The sequence below is a fragment of the Equus caballus genome, chromosome 16 (assembly GCF_041296265.1).
Source record: "Equus caballus isolate H_3958 breed thoroughbred chromosome 16, TB-T2T, whole genome shotgun sequence".
Lineage (NCBI taxonomy): Eukaryota > Metazoa > Chordata > Mammalia > Perissodactyla > Equidae > Equus > Equus caballus.
Window position 1 is genome coordinate 75,773,591 of NC_091699.1, and position 26,177 is coordinate 75,799,767.

A 26,177-nucleotide genomic window follows, 5' to 3' on the forward strand; every position below is an offset into this window, starting at 1 on the left:
TTTCAGGTGTATATTGTAAAATATTTCAAATTCTGTGTAGATTACATTGTGTTCACCACCCAAAGACTAATTACAGTCCATCACCACACACATGTTCCTAATCACCCCTTTCACCCTCCTCCCTTCCCCCTTCCCCTCTGCTAACCAATCCAGTCCAGTCCAGTCTGTTGCTATGTGTGCATTTGTCATTGGTTTTATCTTCTACTTATGAGTGAGAACATAAGGTATTTGGCTTTCTCCCTCTGACTTATTTCGCTTAGAGTAATACCTCAAGGTCTATCCATCTTGTCACAAATGGCCAGATTTCATCCTTTTTTATGGCTGAGTAGTATTCCATTGTGTATAAATACCACATCTTCTTTAGCCATTCGTCCCTTAAGGGGCACCAAGGTTGCGTTCAAGGCTTGGCTATTGTGAATAATGCTGCAATGAACATAGGGGTATGTGTATCTTTATGCATTTGTGTTTTCAAGTTCTTTGGATAAATACCCAGCAGTGGAATAGCTGGATCATATGATAGATCTATTGTTAATTTTCTGAGGAAACTCCATACTGTTTTCCCTAGCGGTTGCACCAGTTTGCACTCCCACCAGCAGTGTTTGAGGATTCCCTTCTCTCCAAATCCTTTCCAACACTTATTGTTTCCTGTTTTGTTAATTATAGCCACTCTTGATGGGAGTGAGGTGATATCCCATTGTAGTTTTGATTTGCATTTTCCTGATAGTTAATGATGTTGAACATCTTTTCATATGTCTGTTGGCCATCTGTATGTCTTCCTTGGAGAAATCTCTGTTTGGATCTTTTGCCCAGTTTTTATTAGGTTGTTATTTTTGTTGTTGTTGAGATGTGTGAGTTCTTTATATATTTTGGATATTAACCCCTTATTTGATATATGGTTTGCAAATATCTTCTTTCAATTGTTAGGTTATCTTTCGTTTTGTTGGTGGTTTCCTTTGCTGTACAGAAGCTTTTTAGTTTGGTAAAGCCCCATTTGTTTATTTTTTCTACTGTTTCCCTTGCTGGATCAGACATGTATTTGAAAAAATGCTGCTAAGACCAATGTCAAAGACCATACTGCCTATGTTTTCTTGTAGAAGTTCAATGGTTGCAGATCTCACATTCAAGTCTTTAATCCATTTTGAGTTGGTTTTTGTGCATGCTGTAAGATAATGGTTTACTTTCATTCTTTTGCATGTGGCTGTACAGTTTTTCCAGCACCATTTATTGAAGAGACTCTCCTTTCACTGCTGTAGGTTTGTGGCTCCATTGTCGAAAATAATTGTCCATATATGTATGGGTTTATTTCTAGGCTCTCAATTATGTTCTACTGATCTGTGTGTCTGTTTTTGTGCCAGTACCATCCTGCTTTGATTACTATAGCTTTGTAGTATATTTTGAAATCCAGGAGTGTGATACCTCCAACTTTGTTCTTTTTTCTCAGGATTCCTTTGGCTAATCAGGGTCTTTTGTTGTTCCATCTAAATTTTAGGATTCTTTGATCTATTTCTGTGAAAAATGTTGTTGGAGCTTTGATAGGGATTGCGTTGAATCTATAAAGTGCTTTAGGAAGTATGGACATTTTAACTATGTTATTTTTTCCAATCCAAGAGCATGTAATATCTTTCCATTTCTTTCTGTCTTCTTCAGTTTCTTTCAATAGTTTTGTAGTTTTTCATACACAGATCTTTCACCTCTTTGATTAAGTTTATTCGTAGGTATTTTATTCTTTTTGTTGCAGTTGTAAATGGGATTGTATTCTTAATTTCTCTTTCTGCTGCTTCGTTGTTAGTGTATAGAAACACAACTGATTTTTGTATGTTGATTTTGTATCCTGCAACTTGACTGTATTCATTTATGTCTAAAAGTTTTCTAGTGGGTTCTTTCAGGTTTCTATATATAAAATCATGTCATCTGCAAATAGTGACAGGTTCACTTCTTCCTTTCCAATTTGGATCCCTTTTATTTCTTTTTTTTGCCTGATTGCTCTGGCTAGGACTTGCAAAACTGTGTTACATAATAGTGGTGAACGTGAGCATCTTTGTCTGCTTCCTGTTCTTAGAGGGATAGCTTTCAGTTTTTCTCCATTGAGAACGATGTTTGCTGTGGGTTTGTCATATATGGCCTTTATTGTGCTGAGGTATTTTCCTTCTGTACTCATTTTATTTAGAGATTTTATCATAAATGGATGCTATATCTTGTCAAATGTTTTCTCTGAATCTATTGAGATGATCAGGTGATTTTTATTCTTCATTTTGTTAATGTGATGTATCATGTTGATAGATTTGCAGATGTTGAACCATCCCTTGCACCCCTGGAATAAATCCCACTTGATCATGGTGTATGATTTTTTTAATGTATTGTTGTATTTGATTTACTAGTGTTTTGTTGAGCAATTTTGCGTCCATGTTCATCAGTGATACTGGCTTGTAATTTTCTTTTTTTGTATTCTCCTTTTCTGGTTTTGGTATCAGGATAATGTTGGCTTCATAGAATGAATTAGGAAGCATCCCATCCTCTTCAATTTTTTGGAAGAATTTGAGAAGGATAGATATTAAGTCTTCTTTGAATGTTTGGTAGAATTCCCCAGGGAGGCCGGGTGGTCCTGGACTTTTATTTTGTGGTAGGTTTTTGATTAGTGTTTCGATCTCCTTATTGATGATTGGTCTATTCAGATTCTCTACTTCTTCTTGATTCAGTTTTGGACGATTGGATGATTCTAAGAATTTATCTATTTCTTCTAGATTATCCAAGTTTTTGGTGTATAGCTTTTCATAGTTTTCTCTTATAATCTTTTGTATTTCTGAGGTGTCCATTGTAATTTCTCCTCTTTCATTTCTGATTTTGTTTATTTGAGCCTTCTCTTTTTTTCTCTTGGTGAGTCTAGCTAAAGTTTTGTCAATTTTCTTTATCTTTACAAAGAACTAGCTCTTGGTTTCATAGATTTTTTTCTATTTTTTTTTAATGTCTATTTCATTTATTTCTGCTCTCATTTTTATTATTTCCTTCCTTCTTCTGCTTTGGGGCTTTGTTTGTTCTTCTTTTTCCAGATCCTTTAGGTGCACTGTTAGATTGTTTATTTGGGATGTTTCTTGTTTGTTGATGTAGGCCTGGATTGATATAAATTTCCCTCTTAGAGATGCTTTTGCTGTATCCCGTAGATTTTGGCATGTTGTATTTTCATTTGTCTCCAGGTATTTTTTGATTTCTCCTTTGATTTCTTCATTGACCCAAATGCTATTCAGTGGCATTTTTTTAATCTCCATATATTTGTGGCTTTTCTGATTTTCTTCCTGTAGTTGATTTCTAGTTTCATACGTTTCTGCTCAGAAATGATCCTTGGAATTATGTCAGTCTTCTTAAATTTATTGAGACTTGTTTTGGGGCCTAATATGTGATCAATCATGGAGAATGTTCCATGTGCTTTTGAAAAGAATCTGTATTCTGCAGTTTGGGGAGCGAATGTTCTTAATATATCTGGTAAGTCCATCTGGTCTAATGTGTCATTTAGGGCCAATGTTTCCTTGCTGATCTTCTCTTTAGTTGATCTATCCATTGGTGTAAATGTAGTGTTAAAATTACTTAATATTATTGTGTTACTCTCTATTTCCCCCTTTATGTCTGTTAATAATTGCTTTATATATTTAGGTGTTCCTATGTTGGGTGCATAGATGTTTACAAGTGTTATATCATCTTGTTGGATTGTTCCCTTTATCATTATGTAGTGCCCTTCTTTGTTGCTTGTTACAGTTTTTGTTTTAAATTCTGACTTTTGTGATTTAAATTTTGCTACCCCAGCTTTCTTTTCCCTGCCTTTTGCATGGAGTATCTTTTTCTGTCCCTTCACTTTCAGTTTGTGAGTGTCTTTAGGTCTCAAGTGTGTCTCTTGTATGCAGAATATATATATGGGTCTTATTTTTTTATCCAGTTGACCACTCTGTGCCTTTTGATTGGAGCTTTTAGTCCATTGACATTTAAAGTAGCTATTGATAAATGTGTATCTATTGACATTTTGTTACTTTTTTCTGGGTGTTTTAGTAGTTCTCTCTTACTTTCTTCTTCTCTTGCTCTCTTCCCTTGTGGTTAATGGCTTTCTTTAGTGAGATGTTTGATTTCCTTTCTCTTACTTATTTGTTTGTTTATTATAGGTTTCTGGTTTGTGCTTACCATGAGCTGATATATAATATTCTACATATATAGCAATTTATATTGAGTTGATAGTCTCTTTAGTTTGACAACTTTCTAAAAGCTCTAGTCTTTTACTCCCCTCTTCCCACACGTTATGTTTTTTGTTTTTTGTTTTTTTTTACAGATTGGCACCTAAGCTGACATATGTTGCCAGTGGGGTTTTTTTCCCCTCCTTTTCTTCTCCCTGAGCCTCCCAGTACATAGTTGTATATTCTAGTTGTTGGGCCTTCTGATTGTCCTATATGGGACACTGCCTCAGCATGACCTGTTGAGTGGTGCCATGTCCATGTCCAGTATCTGAACAGGCAAAACCCTGGGCCACCAAAGTGGAGCGTGTGAACTTAACCACTCAGCCATGGGCCCTGCCCCCACATTTTATGTTTTTGAAGTCATATCTAATCTCTTATTTTGTGTGTCTGTCTATTAGCCTCTTATCCTTGAAATAGGTAATTTTAGTACTTTTGTCTTCTAACCATCATGTTATCTAAATAGATCATTCATCTGCTACCTTTACTGTATTTTTGCCTTTACCAGTGATTTCATTGCCTGCTTTTGATCATTTTCTTATTCTTAGTTGTGGTCTTCTCTTTCCCACTTAAATAAGTCCCTTCAGCATTTCTTGTAGAACTGACTTCTTCATGATAAACTCCTTTAATTTTTCCTTGTCTGAGAAACTCTATCTCTCCTTCCATTCTGAATGATAACCTTGCCCATTAGAGTATTCTTGGCTGTAGGTTCTTTCCTTTCAGCACTTTAAATATGTCATGCCACTCGCTTCTAGCCTGTAGGGTTTTGGCTGAGAAGTCCATTGATAACCTTATTGGCGTTCCTTTGTTACCTCTCTCTTCCCACTTTTAAGATGGTCTGTTTATCTCTAATTCTTCACCTCTTACTTATAATGTGTCTTGGTGTGGGCCTCTTTGGGTTTATCTTGTTTGGTACTCTCTGTGTTTCTTGCATTTGAATGTTTGTTTCCTTCCTTAGGCTAGGAAAGTTTTCAGCTATTATTCCTTCAAGTAGATTCTCTGCCTCTTTGTGTCTTTCTTCTCCTTCTGGGACACCTATCCTATGAATGTTAGTGTGCTTGGCATTGTCCCAGTGTTCCTTTAGGCTGTTCTCATTCTTTTTAATTATTTTTTCTTTCATCTGTTCAGCTTGCGTAGTTTCCTCTAGTCTTTCGTGCAGCTTGCTGATTTGTTTTTCTTTATCATCTACTCTGGTATTGAGCTCCTATAGTGAATTTTTCATTTCCAGTATTGTATTCTTCATTTCTGATTGGTTCTTTTTTATATTTTCCAATTCTTTGTTGACATTCTCACTGTGTTCTACCAGTCTTCTCCCAATATCAGTGAGAATCCTTATGACTTTTTGTTTGAACTCTTTGTCAGATAGATTGCTTGTTTCCGGTTCATATAGTTCTTTTTCTGGGGTTTTGTCCTGTTCTCTTGCTTGGAACATATTCCTTTGCCTCCTCATTTTGCCTCTTTCTCTGTGCTTACATCTATGCATTAGGTGAGTCAGCTACGTCTCCTGGATTGGAGAAGTGGCCTTATATAAGAGACACCTTTTGAGGCCCAGCAGTGTGCTTCCCTCTTGTCACCAGTCCAAATGTTCAAGAAGTGACCCCTGTGTGGGCTATGTGTGTCCTTCTGCTGTGGCAGGGTTTCTTTTACTGCAGGTACCCAGGGAATCTAAGCTTTCCCTCCCTGGCTGGCTGTTTGCAAATTGGGTTTGGGGAACCCCAGCACAGTTGGCAGCAAGGTCTAATAGCACACTCCTGTTTCAGTTTTTCTGATAAATGAGTAGGCAACCATTGTGCATGGTTGCTAGGCTCAGTGGCTTAGAATTCCTGTAGGCCTCAGGCCTGCAAGGCTGTTGTCAGCTCTCTTCAGATTGCAGCTGTTTGGGGCTGGCCCTGGACATGGGAGCACCCAGTTATTTCAGGCCTTGGAAGGTGGGGCTGATGCCCTTTGTGGCTGTTTGTGAAGCACAGGTCTTCTGCCCCAATAAGCCCCACCCCCCACAGGTCCACACCCACCCTCAACACAGTCCTGGCCTGTGCACACTTCCTGACCTCATGGAGCATACCTAGTTGCCACACTGCAAAGGCCCTGACACTCTCCACCAATGCCCTGCACAGTTCCCCTTCCTCTTATTCACACCCTGCCCCACAGAGACAGACACACTCGCCTGTCTGCAGAGGATTGAGGTACCCTCTAGGTAGGCCACAAGTAACCTGAGGGTTTTTGTTGGATGGGGCCAGCCCCTAGGGTGAGCTGCCTTCCTGTCTGAGCTGGATTAAATCTGCACTCTAGGGGTGGGCCCGGTGGCGCAGCAGTTAAGTGTGCACCTTCCACTTTGATGGCCTGCGGTTCACTGGCTCGGATCCCAGGTGCAGACCTATGCACTGATTGTTAAGCCATACTGTGGTAGGCATCCCACATAAAAAAATAGAGGACAGTGGGCATGGATGTTAGCTCAGTACCAGTCTTCCTCAGCAAAAAGAGGAGGATTGGCGGCAGATGTGAGCTTGGGCTAATCTTTCTAAAAAAAAAAATCTGCACTCTAGTGGGTATGGCAGACCCCTGGGCTAACAGTCCAAAGGAAGAACTCCAATGGCGTCTGCCAGCATCTGTGTCCAGACACCTGTACTAGGTCACAACAATGGCTGCCACCAAGGTCTCAGTCTCTAGAGAGGTCTCACCTCTTACTGAGATGCACCCTGAGCCTACCAGGTGAGTCTCTCTTCACCAAAGGACTATGCACCTTTCTTTCTGGTGATTTTAGGTTGCTCTCTCCATCAGGTGAATTTGTGCATGAGCCCTTTAAGAGCTGAGTCTTTCTGCTTATGGCAAAAGCTTTTCTGGGGGTATTCGCCATTGTAGTTAATAGCCTAGCCAGTGAAGCTAGATATTATGATGTTGTGCTGAATCTGAAGGATGCCTATAGTGGTGACATGCCCCCGCTAAGGACCCCACTCCTCCAGGGAAGGCTGCATATGTTGGAGTTGCTCCTGGCTGGCTGTGAAGCTCTGAATCTCACAATGGTGGCTTTTTTCTCTCCAGAAGGAATTTCTGCCGCTTCCCTCTCAGTCAGGACTGTCTCTTGGTGTGGGTGTTCTTTTTATCCAGTTTTCAGTTTCGTATCCAGGGTCATTTTTCCAAGATTAGTTGTATTCTGGTTATGTTCGTGGGAGGAGATGAGTTCAGAGTCTGCCTATGCCACCATTTTGAAGATCCCTCTACACTGAGTTTTCATTTTTAGCTATAAAACTACTTCCACCTCCTCTTTACTGTAAGACTTCTTTGCCCTTAATCATATTATTGGTTTACATATCCATCTGTTTACTCCTTTAACTTAATGCTTTTTTTTAATATCTCAGAGTGCTGAGCACATAGTAGGCACTAAATAAACGTTTATTATGTTTACTCTGTATTATTGAAACATAATTCCGTAGAAAAGAAAGACAATTAATAGATTGTCTTGTGGCCTTTATGTTCCTGTGTTGTTAGAACTCGTCATCAGTTTGAGATGTTATGCCTTTAATTAGAACTGTAAGCACCGATGAATAAATTGAAATGATTGTGAATTTCAGAGATAATGTTTCCATTTCACATACCTCAGTCTCCTTTTCTCTTTACCAACACTGTAATCAAGGCACAGGGTTTTATTTAAGCTAACAAATAATTATCCTTCATTACATAAGTAGTATGTAACTTGACCTTAAAAGGCTGCTTGACTTGACAAGATGGTAGTGAATCTAGCCACCAGCTGCGTCTACTTTCACGATGTCTTGGTACCTGTGAATAGAGCTGATTTGGGAAGAGTCTGGAGGAGTCATTGCCTCACAGTTCCCTCTCTTATTTGGAATGTAGTGATGTTTTCAGGCCATGGGACTACATGGTCTCTACAAATTTGGATTCCTTTTGGGTTCAGAATGTATTTGAAATCTGTGCTTTCTGTTTACAGACCACAAGCTATTTTTTTTTTTTTTTAAAGATTTTATTATTTCCTTTTTCTCCCCAAAGCCCCCCGGTACATAGTTGTATATTATTCGCTGTGGGTTCTTCTAGTTGTGGCATGTGGGACGCTGCCTCAGCGTGGTCTGATGAGCAGTGCCATGTCCGCGCCCAGGATTCGAACCAATGAAACACTGGGCCGCCTGCAGCGGAGTGCGCGAACTTAACCACTCGGCCACGGGGCCAGCCCCGCCCACAAGCTATTTTAACATACTTAAATTTTCTGAGATGTAGTCCTGTAATGTTCTTATATACTCATTCCTGATCTTGTCTTTGAGTATTATTAAAAACTGGATAAAAACAAAACTTGAACAATTACCCATGTGGGTACCCATGCAGGGGATCACTGAATTTTCCAAGAGACTTCACTCTCAATTTTTTGGCCATCATGTTTATCTTTCATAGGACATTTACTAATAAGATTGAACCACCTTAGTCTTGAATAACTGGTGATGGTAAAGGAGGCGTTTGAAATAACTGTCTTTTCATCTCATTTGATGGTGCAGAATCCAAAGCAACACCTTTACATTCCCCAGAGGCTTTTTCAGAAATCCTTGAGGCTGAGCAGGAGCAAAGGGGGATAATGTATCTGAAATTGTTGGGAAATGAATAATGTTTTTAAAACATTCTAAGTAATACAAATGGACTAAAACGATTTGAAAAACCCCAATATTTCAGTGATCAACTCGTTGAACTTGGAGTGGCTAAGAATTACTTAAGAGTGAAAACAATGGAAAGACCATCAAGAGAAAATAATGTTAGGTTTAAATTATACGCAAATTAAAAAGCTTCAGAGTGATGAAAATCAAGATAATTGAGTTAAAAAATACATACATATGTCAGACAAAAGTGTGATGTCTTTAATTATGAAAAACTCCTCTTGGAACAATAAAAAGGCACACTAAAATAAAAGGAATATTATAATTATTGACAATAATATTAAGTTTTTAAAAATGTTACAGTATGCTGGGCACCCTTCTGAGGGCTTGTCATCTATTTTAATCCTCATAGTAACTTTCTTTTAAGTAGTTGCTATCGTTATTATTGTTATTCTATTTTATAGATGAGGAAACAGAGGCACAGGGAGGTTATGTAAGTTGCCCATGCTTGCACAGCTAGTAAGTAACTGGTAAATTGTGTACTGTTTCTGAATGCATGACTGTCTTTTTTGATCCCAAGAGTATGGCTCTGGTGTCCATTCTGTTAACCACTATCCTATACTGCTTATAATAGGCAAAGTAAAAGAAAGGAAGTTTTAATAAAGAAGAAATAAAATGACCCAAAAACATTAAGAATTTTCAGTTTCAGTAATGAAACAAATTAAAATAAAAATGAAATATTTTCTCTTATGAACAGAGTGGTGAGAATAAGAAATTTCGCGGAGTGGTGGTAGGAATGTATTTCTTCCCGTACTTGGAGTGTGTGTCCCATTTGGCGTACTTAGCTACAAGCCCCTGCTGGCGGAAGACGGGATGATCTGGGGTCAGTGCTACAGAGCTGAGGCTGGAAGTTCTCTTAGTCGTGGCAGGAGGGAGTGTAACATTGTTTTGGTAACACTTCTGTAAAACTCTGGAGAAGATGTAGCTTGCCCCACAGTCAGGGTTTTGAACTTTAGGTGTGCAGTTGTTTACGTTACTGGCTCTCAGATAGCATAGTGTACAAGGCTGTCCTTTCTCAAAATGAGTAGAGTCTGGCCAGTGACAACTGCTTGTATATATATGATGGAGGGTTTTTAGAGGCTTTCTTTTAAGGAAGTCTCTCTGAAGGGATTGCCACGGTTTCAACTTTGACAATTAATTTTAAATTATAAGTTTATTGTGGCATTATGAAATTTGAGAGAAAATTTCATAAAGCTGTACTCAGTAGCCTCAACTGTTGACAAATGATTCTTGATGTTTAGCTTGATACAAGATGCAGGGAATATAGGTCTACTTCCTTTATTCACATTCAGTAAATGGTTTGGGACAATTAATTTCCAATTGTTTCCCAGTAGAGCAGATTTACTTGTATATTAATGAGGCACAGGTGTTAGGCCCCTGGTGTCTGCGTGCCTGGGAGGCATATTTCAGTTGTTTATCTACTCAGCCATAGGTACTGCAAGGTACTCAAGCTTGCCTTTAACAGTTTTTACAGTGAGGCTTTTTAATTTTTTGATTTTTTTTTCAAATTTGCCTGCACCTGTTAAAATTTTAAAACTGATCATGTAGAAAGAAGTTGCAGAGATTTCAATAGTAAATAGCACTAAAAGTTAAAGAAAGGAGTGTTCTATTATGTTTAACTACCAGCCTGACATTAAAGAGAAATGGGTTCATTTAAACAGATATTTCATGTGAGAAGCCCATATAAACAGTACACTTTTTTGTTGTGTATTTTTGGGGCAGGTACATCTTTGTCAGTGGCTAAAGGAGTCATATACTTATATTAATGTTCATCATTTTTTTCTTGTTTATTTACTGAACTGTACTACCAGCATTTTACAGGAAATGGAATAGCCTCCATAGACATTATGAATTTCAGTAGCTGGCATAATTATAGCGATCTACATATTCATTAAATCTACAGAAGAACTCTGTCCAAAAAGACAGCCATGCGTTCAGAAACAGTACACAACTAAATATATACGTTTTAAAAGTTGCATTTCTTAGACTTATTTAAAATTAATTTCCTGTAGCACTCCTCTCCAAGCAGAAGAATTTTAACAAAAGGATCCCCATGCTTTGGTTTCTTGCATATAGGAAAGAATGGGAAGAACTATTTGTAAACAACAATTACTTGGCAACAATAAGGCAGAAGGGGATTAATGGGCAGCTGAGAAGCAGCAGGTTCCGCAGCATTTGCTGGAAGGTAAGAAGAAAATATTTATTTACAGTTTGTGGTTGCAGTATATCAACACATTACCTGATGCCCTGGAAGATTACCCATGCAGGGGATCACTGAATTTTCCAAGAGACTTCACTCTCAATTTTTTGGCCATCATGTTTATCTTTCATAGGACATTTACTAATAAGGTTGAACCACCTTAGTCTTGAATAACTGGTGATGGTAAAGGAGGCATTTGAAATAACTGTCTTTTCATCTCATTTGATGGTGCAGAATCCAAAGCAACACCTTTACATTCCCCAGAGGCTTTTTCAGAAATCCTTGAGGCTGAGCAGGAGCAAAGGGGGATTAGCTTTCAGGTTCCTATTATATCAAGTGCTGTCATTTAGCCATCCTCCCTTTCTTCCTCATAAATAGCAGATGGGAAAAGGTTTTTCATATTTCTTTTACTAGAAACAGAAAGTGAAGGGCAGCAAGAAGGAAAAGTAGAAGGAAATTAGGTCAGTCTCCTTCCAATAGAAAGGGCCATTGGTTACCAAATCTAGTAATAATAATCTGCCTTTATCTTTTTAATTGTTTGGAAATACTGTCCCTTTTTGTTCTCTCAAAATGAATGAATTTAGGTTTAGGCTCGTTTCTAAAATGACTTCTATTGAAAGTTTTTTAGGGTTTATCTGCATAAGTTGAGCATACGGAGTCTGTGCAAGTAAAGACAGTAAGGAACACATGATGTATTAGACAGTTTTAGATTTAATAATTTAGATTTAATAATTAAAATACATTTTTCTTCTGTTAGATGCAGGCAGTAAAGGCAGGAGACCTGCTGCTAGATTATTTGTTTACAAATGTTTAGGCCCCACCCCCATTCCTTGTTGTTTAACTTTCAGTATCCTTCGTTTGCTAAAAATATATCAAGATTTATTTTAATGCTGTATTAAACTAAATTAAATCAAATTTGTCTTTTTAAGAATGCTTGTTATTTTCGTAAGCTGATTGCCAGTTGTAAATTACATTTTCTGCTGTAAAAGGAATGATTTCACTTCTCAGACTTTGTCCTCAGATTGTTCTTGTCTGTCCTTTGCCAGCTTGTTTTAAGACAAATCTTAAACCTTGAAATTACTAATTGAACCTTGTGCCTATTAATACTCCCAACACCCCCATTAATATAAGACTGTAAAATGGGAGTTATGCTTGAACCTCAATGAATTTTTCTTGTTCATTTTTAATATAAATCCTGAAGGGAGGTTGATTCCATTTTGTGATGTGGCTTTTGGGATCTTGTTTTTTGGCATTTGTTTACTTTTTGAATTGTCCAAATATATATTTCTTAAATATCCCCAAATATAATTTATTGAGAATTAGAATGATGATATGAATATGGAATACCATGAATATGAACATCTCTTTCAATTTTCTTGAGATCTGTTTGGCATAGTTTCACATTTTACTTATGATTTTTACAAAAGTTTCCATTTTTTTTCTTGACAGCTATTTCTTTGTGTTCTTCCTCAAGATAAAAGCCAGTGGATAAGTAGAATTAAAGAATTAAGAGCATGGTATAGCAACATTAAAGAGATAGTAAGTTGCCCTTTAATTCATGTTTTTTTATGTTTGCTTTAAAGTCCAGTAGCCTCTGATCTCTGCATGTTTTCTTTCTTTCTTTACCAGCACATCACAAACCCGAGGAAGGTTGTTGGCCAGCAAGACTTGATGATCAATAATCCCCTTTCACAAGATGAAGGGGTAAAGTTCTTCTTTCTTTATATCTCAACCTCTTTTTCCCATAAGAATATACTTAGGAGATTGGTTATCAATCACCATGAAAGTAATGGTATTTTATACCAACTATTTTGTTTAACCCCAGATACTGTATCACCTAAAACTTGGTGGGAATTATTCCATGCTATATACATAGTGTGTTGCAGGAAATTTATGATCTGTGTCTGTGGGACGGTACCCCAGAGGAGGAGTCCTAGGGTCTATAAGAACTAAGGGTAAAATAGAGCATAAAGATGAGGGTAGAACTATTTTATCAAGGTTGCAGTGGGAGAGGGGAGGCTGAGGAAAGTCTCCCTTGATGATAAAAATAGAGAAGAATTCACTTGGTTGGACTAACTCCCAGGAAGAAAAGTAACTATTTGTAATGAGTCTATGAAGAAGTTTTTAAAAATCAGCAAGATCAGGCCTGTTTCCACTCATATTCCAGGGGAGACTAGGTATAATTACTACTTTAGACATATTGGATAACTTCTTCAGTTGCTGTTCTAATTTCTGTTTCCCTGCTAATAGAAATTTTTTTTCTAGTTAATATATAATATTAGCATTTCTTTTCCTGATACCTACAATTATTATAATATAGTCTATGATATAACAGCATAAAATGTTAAGAAAGTTTTTAAACTTTGCTTAAATTTACATTTTAAAAACTACATAAAAATCTATTTGATTATAAAACCATCTTTGTAGAAAACGTTAGATGTCTTTCTTAGAGCCTCGGGAAGTCAGGTCAGGTTCAACTTGGGACCAGTTGGCCTGTGGCCCTTCTGTGATCCAAGTAGACTTTGTTGTTGTTGTATGGGTGGTAGCTGGTATATAGTAGTAAAAGTATCATTCACTTTAGGTAGGTAATATAAAAATTTTAAATATATACAATAATTTCACTGGAAAAGTTGATGTTAGAATGAGGATGTGGTTCCAAGATTAAAGTAGATTTTAATAAAAATTATTCCAATTTTGGGTTTCCTATCTACAATGTGAAATAACTCAAAGAGTAGGATAAATTTAATAATTTAAATCATTAAATTGAGATCATAAAAGCCAAGCAAAGGTGTGAGATTATTTTAAATAGATTGTTCTCCTTATTTCAGAGTCTTTGGAACAAATTCTTCCAGGATAAAGAACTTCGATCAATGATTGAACAAGATGTCAAAAGAACGTATGTAGAAGTATTTACAAGTTACTTTCAATAATTCATATTGGTGTTACCTCTTTGTAATTTTAGCAAAATACAAAATCCGTAGAGGAGCCTTGATCGAATGCGTTATTCTACTTGTGTTAATAACAGTGATTTTGGCCAGATTTTGATAATAATGATTATTTCCTATTCTTAAACTATAGATTTCTGTGTTCCCTTTTTCAAAATAAAATAGTATTTTATCAGTTTTTCAATTTCCAACAATTATTTGAAGTTGTGCTTCTGATTAAGGTTGTATTATGTAGTCATAATATTGGTATTACTAGAAAAATTTATCTCTTGCTTTGAATACCTTTCTAATCAAATCACTTTTTAAGTGACTGTTATTTTTATCCTCCTTGTTTCTTTTCCTCTTGAAGCCATTCATGTTTGCAGACAACCTCTTCTCTTAACCTACTCAGTATTTACCCTGTGAAAGAGTAGTTTCTTATTTATCATATAGTTAATATCCGCGACTTTTATTTACTGGACCTCGTCTTTCTGGGTCATGTGGTGAGATGCACTTGGAATTTGTGTAGGAAGATTTTAGGGTAAGTTCTAGCAACAGAAGTTATAAGCTTGGGCAAACTGCTCTCAGTGCACATCTTTCCCCCTCAGTCTTTTTCTGTAAAATGGGGATAATAGTAACTACCCCACAGGATTGTTGTAGATTAATGGGTGTATGTTATAATAGTAGTAAATTAGATAAGTACGTTTTAGACTGTAAACCATCATGTAAATGTGAGTAAAGTTAATTTAATCATTAGGATCTAGGATGAGCCAGGCATATGCAGAGTCATGGGTATCTCTAGTGCCTTCTTCCAAGTCCCTCTGCCCCACTTCTAGTTCAGCTCCTTCTAGATCTATTGCAATGCCAAAGCCCCTGGCTCTGTCACATTCATCTCTTTCCAGGTCCCAAAACCAGAATAATCAGATGACATAGACTGCTATTAAGGTTGTACTATACATTTAAGAAATGAAATTTTCTATGTTAAAATGAAAATACGTAATAGGAATCATGGATTCAGAGTACAACAAAACCGTAGATACGTCGTAAAGGTAGCAGGTTGTAGGGGTGCGAGGTATGGGATCATTTTGATGAGCTTGAGTTAGCCAGTTAACCCAGGGGTAATGAGTTATTATAGGCAAGCTACTCTCAGAGGTGTTGGGTGGTAGTGCTTGATCCCTCTAGGATATAGTTTCAGAAAGTAGAATACCATTGTATTGGTGCACAGGAGGTACTCAATAAATAATTATTGAATAAAAAAAGAAATGAATTTCCTTGTCAATCATTTAAGTAAGTAAGTAATCAGTGGCAGTGAAACAGGCCTCATAAAAACAAAATGCACAGCATATATTGCTAACCAGCTAGTAAAGGCATCTCTTTCTAAAAAATGCTAGGCAGTTATCTTAGAAAACTTGACAACTTCAGCTTGAAGTGGCTAATAAGAAGGATTAGAATCCATCTCTCTACTGTCATCAAATGGAAATGGACGCATCCTGGCGCTAGGCAGAGTCACATGCTCAGAGGCCATATAGGCCCGACTGGTTAACAGAAATAGCAAACAAGGGAAGAAGAAAATAAACTTGGATAGCCAGACCAAACAGACAGTGGCGTTGAGAGCCTGTTTGTTATTTGGTTACTTAGCTCGAACATTTTTGTATGGCTGCTTAAGGAAGTGTTGTTTCTTGAAAGACGTATTCTTTTAACTATTTGGTTTTATATTTTCTGTGTATTTTTCTTATAAAAATGTATATGTGGATGTATAACACACACATTTGGCTAATTTTTTCTTATAATTTGTCTCCACTAGTGTATTTTAATTAAATTGGCAAACTTGAGATTCAGGTAAAGTGTCTAGGAGGCTCTCTAGTTGACAGTGTAGCTGGGGGAGGTTACATATGTTCTTCCCTAGAAGGCTTGCCCATGGCTTTCTCCACATTTAGAGTAAGTCTCCTTGCCTTCTCTATATAAATTTTGTGGCAAGAAACTTAGCTTGTAAGGTAAGATTGTCAGTCTTATTTTAAAGTCACCAAATTGCCTAATGATAAAAGCCGAATAGCTTGAATAATTTTACTACTTCAGGTAATACGTTTCTGTTTATAAGGCACTACATGATCTAAAATCCATGGTTCTCAATCCAGTCTGTAAAGCAGTTCATAATGCAATAGGAGAAGAGAAGAAGTGCAACTCCGTGAATGTTATACACTGCTACTTGTTCACTAGCGTCTGTGATAGGAAGTTTGGTTTTTTAAATTTATATTTAGTGAATGTCTGCTATGTTTCAGGCTTATTCTTTGCATTTGGGGAACGTAGTGGTGAATAAGACAAGGTCCTGCTCTCACAGCATGTACATGTTAGTGTAGGGGTCAGGGGTGGAGTGAGACAATAAGCATGTCTAACTAAAGAGGGTAATCATAGAGTGGTAATCGCTGTGAAGAAGAGTACAGCAGGGTAATAGGACAGCTGGAGGGATAGCTACTTCAGGAACAGTGGTCTGAAAAGGCGGCTCTGAGAAGGTGGCATTTGAGCTGAGATGTGAAAAATTTTTAAAAATCAGCCATGTACAGATCTAGGGGAAGAACATTCCAGGCAGAGGGAACAGCTGGTGCAAGGTCCCTCAGTGAAAATGAACTCAGTATGTAGAGGAAGAAAAGGAAAGCAGGTATAGCTGGAGGCAAGTGATTTAAGTAGGGAAATCTGAGAGGAGGGCAAATGCCAGACAGGTGGTCATTAGACCATACTAAGGAGTTTAGGTTTTATTCCAATTGCAGTGGAAGCCATTCGAGGATATTGACCAGGGGTGTGATATATATAGAAGGGTAATTCTGGCTGCTGTGCAATGGGGTGAAGGTTGAGGTAAGAATGGAAGCTAGAAAAGCAGCTAGCTCGGAGCCTATTGCAGTTTTCTAAGTTATGTTAGTGACTTAGAATAAAGATGTGGGGGCCAGCCCCACGGCCAAGTGGTTAAGTCTGTGCGCTCTGCTGTGGCAGCCCAGGGTTTCACGGGTTTGGATCCTGGGCGTGGACATGGCACTGCTCGTCAGGCCACGTTGAGGTGGCGTCCCACATGACACAACTAGAAGGATGTGTAACTAAGATATACAACTATGTACCGGGGGGATTTGGGGAGATAAAGCAGAAAAAAAAAAAAAAGATTGGCAACAGTTGTTAGCTCATGTCGGGGGTGGGGGGTGGTAGAATAAAGATGTAGTGATAAAGTTGTTAGGAGTAGGTACGTTGAAGATAGACATTTTATATTTTTAAATACAAATTAGGGGGTCATTATATGTAGTTTTCTCACATTAATCAGTCCTTTTCCATTTGTGCTGCTGTGTGTCAGGTCCTTTCTGCCTCCTACCTAGAGTCTGTTACTGGTTTAATTGTTCTCTTACCTAATCTATTACCTTTATTATTAATCTATTACCTTTCTCTCTCAGTCCATTCCACGTGTTACAGCCAGTTTTTCTCAAAACGCATTTCTAGTCATGCTACTTGCCTAATCTAAAACTTTCTATGTTACTCTGTGGTCTGCTGAAGAATGGACTTACCCAGCCTCCCTAACACACACACAGTTCCCTTTTAGGATATCCATTTATGTTTCTGTTACTGAGTTCTGGTTTAATTCCACTGTAGTCTGAGAGCAGACATTTTATGATTTCTGTTCTGTTCAATTTGTTAAGGTGTGTTTTATGGTCCAGAATGTCTCCTGTCTTGGTGAATGTTTTGTGTGAGCTTGAGAAGAATGTACACTTTACCGTTGTGGGATGAAGTAGTCTATAGATGTCCATTATATCCAATTGATTGATGGTGATGTTGAGTTCAACTATGTCCTTACTGATTTTCTGCTTGCCAGATCTGTGCATTTCTGATAGAGTGTTGAAGTTACCAACCACAATAGTGGATTCATTTATTTCTCTTTGCAGTTTTATTAGTTTTTGCCTCACAGTTTGATGCTCTGTTCTGAGGCACATACATGTTAAAGATTTTTATGTCTCCTTGGAGAATTGTCCTCTTTATCATTATGTAATGCCTTTTAAAATCTTTTAATTAGTGTTGGCAGGGTATATTTTTCTCCATCTTTAAAGTGAGTTTCTTGTAAGCAAGATATAGTTGGGTCTTGTTTTTTGATCCACTCTGACAGCCTCTCTCAGTTGGTGCATTTAGACCATTGACATTCAAAGTGATTATTGATATAGTTGGATTAATATCTCTCATATTTGTTACTGTATTCTATTTGTTACTCTTGTTCTTTTTTCCTATTTTTTGTCTTCCACCCTTTCTGCCTTTTGCAGTTTTAATTCAGCATTTTATAGTATTCCATTTTGTCTCTTTCTTTACACGTTGATTATACTTCATTTTACTTTTTTTAGTAGTTTCCCTAGAATTTGCTATATATATTTCAGCTAATTCAAATCCACTTTCAAATAGCACTATACCACTTTACAGTGTGAGTACCTTATAATAACAAAATAATCCTAATTCTTCCCTCTGTCCCTTGTATCATTTCTGTCATTCATTTCACTTACATGTAAGCATACATAAGCATATATATATGTATGTATGTATATATACACACACAGAAGCATACATAGTTGAATACACTGTTGGTATTATTATTTTGAACAAACTGTTAACTGTTGTAGCGATTAAGTATAAGGAAAATAAGTTTTTATTTTACCTTCACTTATTCCTTCTTATGCTCTTTCTTTAGATCATTTTCTGACCTGTGTTATTTTCCTTTTCTTTAAAGAACTTTTAAAATAATTTCTTGTGAGGCAGGTCTGCTGGCAACAAATTCCCTCAATTTTTGTTTGTCTGAGAAAGTCTTTATTTCTCCTTGACTTTTGAAGGATAATTTCCAAGGATACAGAATTCCAAGTTGGTGTTTTTCTTTCTCGCAACACTTTAAATATTGCACTCCACTTTCTTCTTGCTTTCATGGTTTCTAAGAAGAACTTGGATTTAATTCTTATCTTCGTTCCTCCATAGATAAGATGTTTTTTCCCTCCTTAAGGATTTTTTCTTTACCTTTGATTTTCTGTAGTTTGAAAATGGTATGCCTAGGTGTAGTTCTTTCGGCGTTTAGCCTCCATGGTGTTCTCTGAACTTCCTGGATCTGTGGTTTGGTGTTGGACATTAATTTGGGGAATTTCTCAGTCATTAGTATTTCAAATATTTCTTTCTTCTCCTTCTGATATTCCTATTATATGTATATTATACCTTTAGTAGTTGTCCCACAGTCCTTAGATATTCTGTGCTTTTTTTTCAGTCTTTGTTCTCTTTGCTTTTCACTTTTCAGAGATTCTATACTATTTCCTCTAGTTCAGAGATTCTTTCCTTCAGCCATGTCCAGTCTACTAATAAGCCCATCAAAGGTATTCTTCACTTCTGTTACAGTATTTTTTCTTTCCAGCATTTCTTTTTTGTTTTTCTCTTAGAACTTTCATCTCTCTGCTTACATTGTCCATCTATTCTTGCATGCTGTCTACTTTATCCGTTAGAGCCCTTAGCATATTAATCATAGTTGTTTTAAATTCCTGATCTCATAATTCTAACATCCCTGCTGTGTCTGGTTCTGATGCTTGCTCTGTCTGTTCAAATTGTGCTTTTTGGGTTTTGATATGCCTTGTAATTTTTTCTTGATAGCAAGAATGATGTACTAGCTAAAAGAAACTGCTGTAAATGGGGCTTTAGTGATGTGGTAATAAGGTGAGGGCGGAGGAAAGTGTTCTTTAGTCCTATGATTTGCTCTCAGTATTTTAGTGAGCCTATGCTCCTTGACCATGAACTTCACAAGTATTTCTCCATTGCCCCCACTCGCCCCCCCCTTAGTGGGTCAAGATAGCTAGAGTGGGCTAGAGTTGGGTGTTTCCCTTCCCCCAGGTCAATTAGGGTCTAGTACCGCAGCAGGTTAGGTGAGGATTAGCTAGTTTTCCCTGAGGGCAGACCTTGTTAAGAAGAAGAGAGTGCTCTGTTCAGAATGACTCCTTTTCCTCTCCACCTGCTGGAAGCTGAGAGAATTTTTCTCTGTTATTTGTTCTGGAAACCTGGTTGAGCTATGGGAGGTAAATCTCACAGTACTGTGTGGGCCTCCCTATGACTGGGTCCCCCTGGAGTTTTTAACTCATAGTTGTCCACACTGAGTGAGCTTCCAGCAATTCATCAAATACAGTTCAGGTTTTCCTGCCCTGGCGCTGGTTCCTGCTGGTGGTTTTGCTTGAGTCTCTTCTCTTCTAAGTTGTGACTCCCTGTACTTGCCTGTCTGTCTCTTCAGTCTTGGGGGCAGCAGATTGCCCTTTGTCCTCCCCTCTCTTATGGATCCAAGAAGAGTTGTTGATTTTTAAGTCTGCTTAGCTTTTTCCTTGTTAATCAGGAGGGAGTAGCAATGTCCAAGCTCCTTGTGCGAAACTTGCCACATGAAATCCCTCCACAATTCCCTTGTAGACCAGGGCTCTGGCATCATTCCCTGAATAGGTTTCGTACTTTCTGTTTTCCATGCTTTGCGTTACTCGGCCTCTCCTGCTGGAATGCTGCTTCCCGCCACTGCTCCCTGTTGGATTCCTGACAACTCATTCTTCAAGGCCTGAGTTTTTCACCACAGTGTTCATGAAGTGTTTTCTAGTCTTTACAATTGGAAATAATTTGTGCCTATTCTTTGTTCTAGTAGAATTTTTGTAATAACTTTTTGATAATATAACTTAATTTTGTTTGGTCTTATATTTATTTAGATCTGCTAATGTATTCAATCTGCCAGTGTATTCAGTGCATTTATATTAGTCTCCTCAGGATGCTAGGCACTGGCGATGCCAAGATAAATATGACGTGGACCCTTAAGAAGCTCAAGGTCTAATAGAGAAAGCAGCCACAAAGAAATAGTTACGATGCAAGACAACTGATGGTAAAATAGAAACAGTATATGCAATAGCTCTAGTGTTAGCCAGGTCTCATCTTTCAAACCTCGTGGTAAGCCACTGGAGGGCAGGAACCTAATGTTTTTTTTGTCTCATTGAGCAGAATCAAGCTGATGCTTAATAAATGCTCATTGATTATAAATCTTATCACTGATGATCAGTGTTGTTTGATTTTAGTAATAACTGTCTCTAACGTTTTTGGTCTTCAGAGACATAAGCACACTTAAAAAAAAATACTATCAGCCTTCTAGTCTGAGTTTAAACAAGATAATTTCATCTCATAAGCTGTGTTGTTGCCATAATTATTGAATTTATTTGATCTGAATATGTCACTGTATTAAATATTATCTCTTCTTTCAACTAATTTTAATATTCTTTTATTCTACTAACCTTTTTTTGCCTCAAAGGGTTTTGTATTCATTTCAATTAATTGTTCCTTATCTCAGCCTAATGAGGTTGTTACTGTTCTCATTTTTATTACTGAAAAAACTAATAATCTAAAGGTAAATCAAGGAGCTTCCAATTTGCAGCATTTCTAATTCAGAACTTGAATCGTCCATTCTGAACCAATTTTGCTATGCTTCAAAGACTGTAACATTAAATGAAATTCAGTATTATTTTAAATGATGGGAAATATTGAGTTCAGAATAAAATATCATCCCCATATTAGATGCCAAAGAAGTCTGTTATTTGGTCTGTCAAGGTCTTTTCTAAAAGTATATTTATAGTGTCTGTAACATCATTTGCAAATTAACATATTTGTAAGATATTGCCAAATATTATCATTTTTTTCTTCAAATGTTCTCCCTCTCTCCTGAATTAAATGATTAAAAGTCTTTAACTTACTTTTATCATTGAAACTTTGGCTATATTTAAAAGTTTATCTCATTGCCTATTGGTTCTGCTAGTCCTCATCTTCAGTTTTTGGTCTGTTATGTTTCTGGTTATTTTAGGGTTATTGCAGTTACCACTTCAGGCAGCTTGTTCATCAGTTATACCGCCTATCTTTCCTACTTGAAACTCCATGACATGGTTAGAACTTTAAAGATCTAATGTTCTCATTTTAATGCTTCCTTTTATTTATAGTTTACATATGGGCCATGCTTTAGACATGATCTATTTAAGCAAACTTTTTCTTCTCAGTTTTTTTATCTTAGCCTTTGATATTTTGTGGATTCATTAATAATTGCTAAAATTTTCTTTTTGAAACTATAGATGCATTCTGTCCAGTTTGGTTGTCACCAGGCACATGTGACTATTTAAATTTAAATTCATTAAGATTACATAAAGTTAAAAATTAAGTCTTTATTCACAATAGCCACATTTCAAGTGCTAATGGCTACTGTATAGGGTGGCACAGATGTAGCACATTTCTCACATTGTAGAACATTCTTTTGGGCAGTACTGTGTAGATAATTTCTGTTATGTTTTTGTATAGTGTATGATATATTTTTTATTCAAAGTGAACTTTTAGGTATGGTCTGTGCTAATTATTTTCTTTTTATTTCCTTTCTCTGCCCTTAAGAAACCTCCATGAATTTTATTTATTTATTTATTTTTTTGGTGAGGAAGATTGGCCCTGAGCTAACACCTGTGCCAGTTTTCCTCTGTTTTATATATGGGTTGCCACTACAGCATGTCTTTGTGAGTGGTGTATGTCTGCGCCCAGGATCTGAACCCGTCACCCTGGGCTGCCAAAGCAGAGTGTGCCAAACTTAACCACTACACCACTGGGCCGGCCTCTTGAATTTTTATAGTATACAAGTCTTATCTGAGTTTTGGGTTGATTTAGTTATTATATTACATTGTAGTAGGCAGTTAGAAATTAGACTACTTTGAAATTTTTTTCTATATTAACAATATACAAGTGATTTTACAAAGTTAACTTGTTGATTTTTTTTTTTTTTAATTTAAAGTCCATCTTCTCCACAATTCCCATTTTGGGAGAAATACTGCCAGTACTCTGGTTCAACATGGATTGACACACTTTATAAAGTTAAGATGGCCTAAATGTTGGTATCTTTCACACAGTTTCCGCTAAGCCCACTTTTTACTTAAATAAAAAACAAATTCCTCAGGGAAGGAAGATTTTACAAGCAATTTTAGAGCAGAATTGATTTTGGTGTGTGTTAATGCAGACAATCTGCCCAGTGTTAAAATGTTAAAGAGAGAAAAAAAAACACCATAGGCTGCCATATTCGTGTGATCACAGCAAAATAGCAGCTTGTATTTATATTTTCAGTCTCCTCGAGGTGGACTGCAGGCGCACGTGAGTGAGGGGTGCTTGGTGTTGTGTTGTGATTTAGTTAACGCAGGCACAGTACCCGCTTGTGCACGCACGACCAGCCCTCACATATGCACTTGTTCACAGCCGAGCAAGTGAAAACTACAACACAAGCCGCTCTCTGAGAGTTGTCGGCAACCTGTGTGTGTGTTTCTTAAATATTAAAAAGGGGGAAAAACAGATTTTCAAGAATACAAGAAACAATTCTTCTATCAAATGACCTGTAGTCCTTCCTCATTTTACAACATTTAAGGTAAAAACAAAATATTTGATTATTATGGTTTCATATGTATATTTAGAAATAGGTATTTTCCTGCACTACTCCTGTTTTTAATGTGTGTTCTTCCCATTTCTGTTTCATTTAAGCATGCAAATTCTTACCACACTTTTACTCCAATTTGTGGGATATTTTTTAACTTAAAATTCTTTTTTGTTATTTGGGTGGAAACAGGTGTATTCTCGGCAGAGCATACAGGTGTAGTGCTTTGATTAGCATCCTCATGCTCCTAATCTTTGGAATTGGGGGGCAGTGGTACATGGAGTGGCAGCACGTGATAGCACCCTGAGCTGCTGACCAGTTGAGTTTTTGCTTTTGAGATCCTTTTTGTTTTAAATTAAGCCAGATTTTTTAGCACCATTTCTAGTTGTGGGTTCACATGTTGATTATGAGAAGCTTAAAAAGTAAAGTCTTGTGCGTAATAAAGTGATACTTTATCTTGAAATAGTCCCAGGAGGCATAGCCTGTTTTAGTAGTGTACAATGATCTTTTCAGAACTCTCCAACACATGTGGAATTGAAGCTACAGTCATGCAGCAGATAACATTTTAGTCAATAACGGACCGAATATGTGATGGAAGATTAGTACCAGATAGCCTAGGTGTGTAGTAGGCTACCCCATCTAGGCTGTAAGTACACCCTGTGATGTTTGCACAACAATGAAATTGCCTAACAATGCATTTCTCAGAACGTGTCCCTGTCGTTAAGCAAGGCTTAACTGTACTTTGCTACTTGAAGGGTAAATGCTTTGAATTACTTTTAAATTTTTTCTTAATTGTTGAAAAACTTCAAGATAGAGTCTGTATTTCCGCTTGCGACGACGTCTTGCACTTAAAGTCATATTTTTGTGTATTATATTTTTCCCTATTTTTTCACTTTTATGGTATAAATAGACTTTGTCTTGTTTATTTACGTATTTACTTTTTGAGAAGGGAAGCAGTGGGGTAAAGGGCTTACTATGTACCTCAGGGTATTGGAAAACTAGAAAGAACCTTGGCTAAAACCCTCTATTTAGATGGTGACAGATACTACCTCCTGACACCCCAACCACCTGCCCTTGTCTCACCATGCATTCTTTGATATTTCCTGTCATCCTAACCCTCTGCTTAATCTTCTCCCTTGTATGGTGATTTCAGACTCCCACCTTCCATGTTAGACTCTTGGAGATTTTTCTGATGTCCTCTTAGGCTGGATCCTACTTCTTGTCCTCACAACAGATTCATACTTTCTTTTCTTTGTTTCATTTAAATCAGTGCTCACCTCCAGTTTATGGCCAGTAAATGTTGTATGTTGCTCTTGTCTTGATTAGTTACAAAAACAAATTAAAGACAGCAGAACTCTGGTCTGGCCTTTCTTATGCTTCACCTTCCCACCTTCAGGCCCTGAGCCCTTAGTTTTATTTTCATTTTTCATTGGTTGCTTTGTTTGTAGTTTATACATGTATTTATGCATTCAACGAATACTGCTTGAGAAATTACTACGTACCAGCTACTGTTCTAGAAGTTGAGGATACTGATAAAGAAAATAGTGCCTCTTCTGTTCTTTGATAGGTCTTGCACATTTTATTGTCATTATCTTCCTTTAAAAATATCTGTAAAATGTCGGGAGGCATCACAATCCCTGACTTCAAAACATACTACAAAGCTACAGTAATCAAAACAGCATGGTACTGGTACAAAAACAGGTGCACAGATCAATGGAACAGAATTGAAAGCCCAGAAATAAAACCACACATCTATGGACAGCTTATCTTTGACAAAGGAGCTGAGGGCATACAAGGGAGAAAAGAAAGTCTTTTCAACAAATGGTGCTGGGAAAACTGGAAAGCCACATGTAAAAGAATGAAAATTGACCATTCTTTTTCACCATTCACCAAAATAAACTCAAAATGGATTAAAGACCTAAAGGTGAGACCTGAAACCATAAGGCTTCTGGAAGAAAACGTAGGCAGTACACTCTTTGACGTCAGTATTAAAAGGATCTTTTCGGACACCATGCCTTCTCAGAGAAGGGAAACAATAGAAAGAATAAACAAATGGGACTTCATCAGATTAAAGAGCTTCTTCAAGGCAAATGAAAACAGGATTGAAACAAAAAAACAACCCACTAACTGGGAAAAAATATTTGCAAGTCATATATCTGACAAAGGCTTAATATCCTTAATATATAAAGAACTCTCACAGCTCAATCACAAAACATCAAACAACCCAATCAAAAAATGGGCTGGAGCCATGAACAGACATTTCTCCAAAGAAGATATACTGATGGCCAATAGGCACATGAAAAGATGCTCATCATCGCTGATCATCAGGGAAATGCAAATCAAAACTACACTAAGATATCACCTTACACCCGTTAGAATGACAAAAATATCTAAAACTAATAGCAACAAATGTTGGAGAGGTTGCGCAGAAAAAGGAACCCTCATACACTGCTGGTGGGAATGCAAACTGGTGCAGCCACTATGGAAAACAGTATGGAGATTCCTCAAAAAACTAAAAATAGAACTACCATACGATCCAGCCATCCCACTACTGGGTATTTATCCAAAGAGCCTGAAGTCAGCAATCCCAAAAGTCCTGTGCACCCCAATGTTCATTGCAGCACTGTTTACAATAGCCAAGATGTGGAAGCAACCTAAGTCCCCATCAACAGACGAATGGATAAAGAAGATGTGGTACATATATACAATGGAATACTACTCAGCTGCAAAACAGAACAAAAT

The 26,177-nt window shown here is 37.2% G+C and overlaps 1 protein-coding gene across 11 annotated transcripts in view; it reads left to right on the forward strand.

The window, feature by feature from the left end:
* TBC1D5 (TBC1 domain family member 5) overlaps positions 1-26,177 on the forward strand; it is a 570,404-nt gene that overhangs the window by 305,838 nt on the left and 238,389 nt on the right. For all 11 annotated transcript variants that reach the window (XM_070238099.1, XM_070238103.1, XM_023620885.2 and 8 more), the window contains 4 exons: positions 10,940-11,048; positions 12,513-12,602; positions 12,693-12,767; positions 13,892-13,959. In XM_070238099.1, the coding sequence (XP_070094200.1) occupies positions 10,940-11,048; positions 12,513-12,602; positions 12,693-12,767; positions 13,892-13,959 (342 nt within the window). The remainder of the gene's footprint in view (positions 1-10,939; positions 11,049-12,512; positions 12,603-12,692; positions 12,768-13,891; positions 13,960-26,177) is intronic.